Here is a 6,404-nt window from a genome sequence, read left to right as displayed (position 1 = left end):
CTAATACTTTGTTTGATAAGACTAGGGACACTTTGTCATCATGTTAGATTATGGTTAAGTAAAAGTTTTTTTTTCTCCATGTCCGAGATATTGAGATGAGAAATATTAGGAAATGTAAGAAGATTTAGGAGGATTTGTAAATTATTTCACCCAGTTCAGACTCTCTGCCAATTAAACCTGTTCTTATGAGAATTCGACAGTGGAGAAACAAACTAACACGATCTCAGAAAAATACACTGAGTCTTCTGGAATATGTATTAAGGCCTGACAGACATGACAATGAAATGAAAGGAGTTAAAAACTGAATATATGGTGTGTCACTATAATTTTATATGCTCAAAAATGTTTTAGTGAAACAGTGTTTGACTGGCTGACTTTACACTTAAAACAGCACAAATTCACGAAATCTTATGAAACGGATAGTTTTGGTCCTAAAATTTGATTGGCTAAGACATGTTCGAAGTCGTTGTATAATACAGGATATATGCGACCACCTCACAACCATTGAACTCTGTATTACTGCGTTGCGTCGCAAAAATCGAGATTGTCGTCGCTGCAGAACCAAAAGTCCAGCGGGTGCGGCTGGATCTAATCCAACTCCTCCTACATCGTGTTTTAATTGGTCTGAACTACATCAGGCTCCACCCCGCCCCGCTATACTTGCCCGTCAGATTACATCCATCCATCATCTAAACCGCTTATCCTTCTGGGTCACGGTGGGGTGCTGGAGCCTATCCCAGCTGTCATTGGGCGGAAGGCAGGATACACCCTGGACAGGTCGCCAGTCCATCGCAGGGCAGACAGACAGACATACACATTCACACACACACTCATACCTAGGGGCAATTTCCGTCAGATTACATTAAAATGTAATTAAGTGCGAATGTGAAAGTAAGTACATAACACACATTTTCTCTCTCTTATGAAATTCCAGGATTTAGTTGATAAAACACAGTTATGTGGGATATTTTGACCTCTCATAAGTGCATTCTAGTGTTTAAAAACTTTCAGCGTTTTCAACTAGAACTCGTCTATCATCAGTACAGTTGAGATGTAGGCCTACAGAACGGACTTTGTACCGGATGTGAAAAAAGCTTTTCGAGTTCTGATAAATGAGTGTGAACGGCGTGAATCGTGAGCGATTATAAAGGCTGTGTTGCGGCATTCAGGACGGAGCAACATCTAGAAAAAAACAAAAACAAAAACACCAGCATCACCTGCGGGTTTCCCACAGATAAAAACGTGACAGGGTAGACCAATGAAATTAATCGTAGGCGGAAAACGTAAGCGACACATACTAATTTAAAGAACCTTATGAAATGTGATAATTTTAGATCAATGAAAAGAAGACGTGGGCGGAGTTGGATCAGGTCCGGCTCCACCCCTTTGGACTTTGCAGCGAGTGATAGTTGGCAAAAATCCTTTTGCTGTTAATGGATTAATCTTTGACCTTAATGCTGCTCGCATGAATCACCGAGTGAACTGATGAAGTAAGAACTCGTTTCTGTTTGAACTAACGACTTATTTCCTTAACTAGAACTAGGCTGGTCAGCTAGCTAACAGGCTAAAAGAAAAACTGCAATGTAAAAGTCTAAAGAATGTCACTTAAATATCTATCATGTTTCAAATGTTTGTGCTTCAGTCAGGGGTAGTAAGAAATCCAGGCTGAATCTCAAACAGCTCCGTACTCCCTAAATAGTGTGCTAAATAAGTTTTGAAGTTTAAGCTTTTGCAGCCAAATAGTGCACTTTTTGTCGAGTTTGGATGTGGCTGAATCCCAAATGTCTATTTGTTAGCTACATTATGCACTGTTGTGGTACTGGAGTCCATATTTAACTTACCAGATAGTTCACTATGTAGGGAACAGGGAACCATTTGAGATTCAGCCCAGCATGGGAAGAGGTGCGCTGTTAGCTTGGTGCTAATTTGGTGACCAAAAAGTACTCATAAATGACGTTTTTACATTAAACGGTGCTTTGTTATATGTTCATTATTATACGTCAAAAACTACGTTATACGTTAAAAACGTCATGAAATGTCCGCAGTATATAGTAAGGGGTGACCAAATGTTCTTCTACTCATTCAGTGGTAAATGGTTGTTTGGCAAAGATACCATACTCTAAAGCAGGGGTGTCAAACTCGACGACTAAAAGGGCCATATTAAAAACTCAGCAAATCTGTGGACCAGCTGTGTCTTTATTTCATTTTACTTAACATTTTGCCATGACCCGAACGGGCAATTGTTTATTTAAAATATGGCAAAACTGCAACAGTAAAATAGGCACTGAATACTTATTCAAAAATAATTCTAAAGAGTCAGAATTGTTCACAGTGGTGGAGAAAGGAACCAGACGTATGTAGAGTTGATCACCTGAAAGCTCCCTCACAGAAAGTTATTACTTAAAATGGTTCTGAATACACTGCCTGATGACTGAGACATTGTTTTGTGATAAAGTTTTGGTTTGAAATGTTTTTTAAGCTATTTAATTTAATCCATTCATGGTGGAGAGACACCGTGACCCAGAAGGAAAAGCGGTTTAGATGATGTATGTATGTATGTATGGTGGAGAGATACATGCAAAACTTGTAGGTTTACTGGTGGTTTTGTATGGTAAATAAAATGGCAATATTTGTGTTGTAGACATGGCATCCCCTGGTTCCCATCACCACCACTGTAAAGAAATCTGAGCCCGTAAGCTTCTCTATAATAAACCATTTCACATCAACCCACTCTGAAAGACTCTGTTTACATGTCAAGAACTGAAGCAGCTCACGACTAATTTGTGTAATTCATAATCAAGTTTTGTGGAAGAAATACAGCAGAAGATGATGGAGCAGAACTCTGCAGCCACAGGTTCCATACATTCCTGTTTGAGTTTGTTTATTTATTCATTTATTCATTATTTTTTAATTGTTTAGTGTTTTTTGTTTGTTATTTTCTTTTTCGTCAGCAGCACAATACAAGCACATTTAGATATCACTGCATTCCTTAATAACAGTATAGAACACAACACAATGTATCTACGTAGAACTGTCATTACTGCAGATATATTTAGCTTATGTTTTATGAAATAACATTAAATATTCAAATGATCATCCTGTACTCAGACGCTCCTTGAGGAAAGAGGAAGAGAGCGAGGGATGCTGAGGAGGGATGCAGCCTGAGTGTTGAAGAGAGAACAAGTAAGTTTCCCAACACTGAAGCCCAGGCAGGGAAGAAGAGGAAGGGGGCAGTGAACCGGCCCAAGAGAACGACTCAGGGACAGAAGAAAGCCACTGAGTTAGGTCAGTTCATTCACCACTATATTGTAAAATTAAAAACTGCCACTGAGGAAATGTGATTGGGTAAAAAAGAGCTAACACACGGCCGAAAGTGTTGCCGATGGGAAAGAAGAGGAAAGTGATGGACACTGGCTCTAAAAAAAACAAAGAAAAAGATAAAAGAAAACTGCTAAACAGAGAAAATGGAGGAAACTAATAAGAAATGTGGAGAATCACTGTATTAAAAATGGTCTACATTCAGAATGTAACAAAGTATTCTACAGTAAGTATTATCATAGATCCCTTGTTGTCCTACAACAGAACGATTGTGATCTGGTCACTCTAGTGGTGGGTCCATTGACAGGCCTTATGGGGTGTCATGTTGTTGGTAAAGTGACAGGTCCAGAACATTAAATATTCAATAATCATCCTGTATTTAGAAGCTCCTCAAGGAAAGAAGAAGAGAACTGAGGAGGGATACAGCCAGAGTGTCGAGGAGGAAACAAGCAAGGTTCCTAACACTGAAGCTCCAGCAGGGAAGAAGAGAAAAGGGGCTGGGAACCGGAAGAGAACGACAAAGAGACAGGATAAAGCCACCGAGTCAGGTCAGTCCAATTGCCTGACCACTGCGTACTGTGAACCTTTAATTTCCCTTCATTCTAAGAGAGCTGTAATTATCTAAATGAGCTACACAGAAAGTAGATTCCGCTGCATCCTTCATAATCTCTAAGTTTGATTGGTAAACCCCAGATCAAAGATCTAAAGAGGGCTGATGCTCTTTTGTAATTTTGTTTTCCATAGACACCTTTGACTCCCACTATGTGGTTGGAGACAAACTGGGTGAAGGAGGCTGTGGATCTGTCTTCGAAGGAAGACGCGTTTCTGATGGCCTACAGGTTCTGCTCACACCTCGGATTTCATTTTAATGGTCATTATTTGTCCTTCTCTCTTTTCACTGTTATTAATCTTAATATCTTTGGTCTTTATGTAGGTGGCCATCAAATTTGTCTCAAAACGGGAAACAGACCGATATCTCTACAGCGTAAGTGCACCTACTTACCTCATAACACATGATGGTCCTAAACCAACCCAATGAGTTTCTCCCCATGTTCTTCACTCCTCACCCTCTAACTATTTACTGTCCTGCAGCCTGATGAGTCCAAGGTCGTGCCTGTGGAAGTGGCCCTGATGCAGATGACGAGCCAATTGCCCATCTGCAAGAACATAGTACAGCTCATCAAGTGGTTTGACAAGGCTGAGGGATACATCCTGATCCTGGAGCGCCCTGACCCTTGCGTGGACTTGGAGAGTTTCCTGAAAAGCCTCGGAAATTGCGTGGAAGAAGAGACGGCCCGAGCCATAATGGTCCAAGCAGTGGAGGCAGTGAGCCAGTGCAGTACGCAAGGCGTCCTGCATCGGGACATCAAATTGGAGAACTTCCTGATCAACACAGACACCTCAGAGGTCAAACTTATTGACTTTGGCTGTGGTGACCTGATGAAGACAACAGAGTATGACAGATACACAGGTAAAATTTGAACACTCCCCCTTGTGGAGAATCCTAAATCTAAAAACGTGATTCTGAGAGGAGAACAGTGTCCCATAGCCACTTAGCTGTTAAATGAAATACTGTGCTCTTCCTCTTTTTTAGGTTCTCAGGCACTGTTCAATACTGCCCTCCTGAAGTTTCTGTCAGTGGGACGTATCACGCTGGTCCTGCAACAGTGTGGTCACTTGGTGTCCTGCTGTTTAGGATGGTTTGTGGATACCTTCCCTTTGCTGACGATGAGGAGGCCATAATAGGGATTCTGGACTTCAAAGACGGCCTGTCTAAGGGTAAGATAAATGGGAGCGTCTGGGTAAATGAGACATCCCTTTGACCTGGTAAATAAGTACAGAGGAAGGATAATTGATCACATAATCTATAGTTAGAAGAAGAATGTGCAGTAGAGGTCAGTTGCCCCTAAATTTATACATCTATAACAGTGTACTTTTCATTTTGTAGTTATGTCCCACCCTTTCATTCATAGTCCTTCTAAAAATTAGTGGTTAAGCGTCTAATCCTGTCACTCTGCACAGAATGCTGTAGTCTGATTGTCTGGTGCCTGAAGTGCTTTCCATCCCAGCGGCCTAGTTTGCAGCAGATCATGCAGCATGAGTGGTTCCAGTGCACCATCCAGGCCTAGGATCAGGTTTGCCAGGGAGGCTAGGAGAAGAAGCAGTAAGCCTAAAACATCTAATGAAAATTGAGGAGATACTGTGGTGCACATGCATCGCATAATAAACTGGAAATGAAGATTAAGATTAAAAATCTTAAGATTTCGGGCTCCCCAGTGGCGCCACCGTGTAAGCGTTGGAGATCGCGAGTTTGATCCATGGTGATGCTATAGCCATCCGTAGCCGGGAGTCCAAGAGAGCACAATTGGCCTTGCTGTCTCTGGGTGGGTAGGATGGACAAGAGTAATGGCAAAGGGACAATGACAATGAAAAGAAAAAGGACAATGGCGGTGAATGAAGGACAATAACAGTGAAAAGGACACTGACAGTTAAAGAAGGACAACGACGGTAAATAAAGGACAATAACAGTGAAAACAACAATGACAGGTTAAAAAGGTTAACTACGGTGAATAAAGGACAATAACAGTGAAAAGGACAATGACAGTGAAAAAGGACAATGACGGTGAATAAAGGACAATGACAGTGGATTAGGCATGTGCCGGTATACCGTGATCGTTATTGTGGACACTTTATAATACTGTCATTGCATTTTAAAAAAGCTGCCTTTTTTACCCATAGACCACAGACACACAGCAACCGTGCTTTAACAAGCTCTGGACCATACGTTCACACTAGCAGGTGACAAAGCAATGGGCGTCCAATCATTTCCTATGGGAGTTTGCAATTTGTAACATCGATTTAGCGATAGACAGCAAGCGTCATAAATCAAGTTGAAATTCTCACAACTTTATGCAAATGAACTATGATACAGTGAAGCAAACAATCTACCTGATTGGCTTAAACAAAGTCATAGGACCAATCGTAGACACAGGTCTGAGGTCCCCAGCCTCTGCTCTCCGAACTCTGTGTTCCCACCATCCTTTTGTTGCTGTTCACAATAAGATCATATAAAATTTGGAAGAGAA

The 6,404-nt window shown here is 41.2% G+C and overlaps 1 protein-coding gene across 1 annotated transcript; it reads left to right on the top strand.

Annotated features, from left to right (window-relative positions):
* The first annotated feature begins 1,892 nt into the window (after positions 1-1,892).
* LOC118801531 (serine/threonine-protein kinase pim-1-like) lies at positions 1,893-5,447 on the top strand. Its single transcript, XM_036561844.1, has 7 exons — positions 1,893-1,902; positions 3,702-3,866; positions 4,063-4,157; positions 4,253-4,303; positions 4,411-4,789; positions 4,921-5,097; positions 5,341-5,447. The coding sequence occupies exons 1-7, from the start codon at positions 1,893-1,895 to the stop codon at positions 5,445-5,447; spliced, it is 984 nt and encodes a 327-aa protein (XP_036417737.1).
* The last annotated feature ends 957 nt before the right edge of the window (positions 5,448-6,404 follow it).

The sequence above is a fragment of the Colossoma macropomum genome, unplaced genomic scaffold (assembly GCF_904425465.1).
Source record: "Colossoma macropomum unplaced genomic scaffold, Colossoma_macropomum, whole genome shotgun sequence".
Classification (NCBI taxonomy): domain Eukaryota; kingdom Metazoa; phylum Chordata; class Actinopteri; order Characiformes; family Serrasalmidae; genus Colossoma; species Colossoma macropomum.
This window is presented reverse-complemented; position numbering and strand designations above follow the sequence as displayed.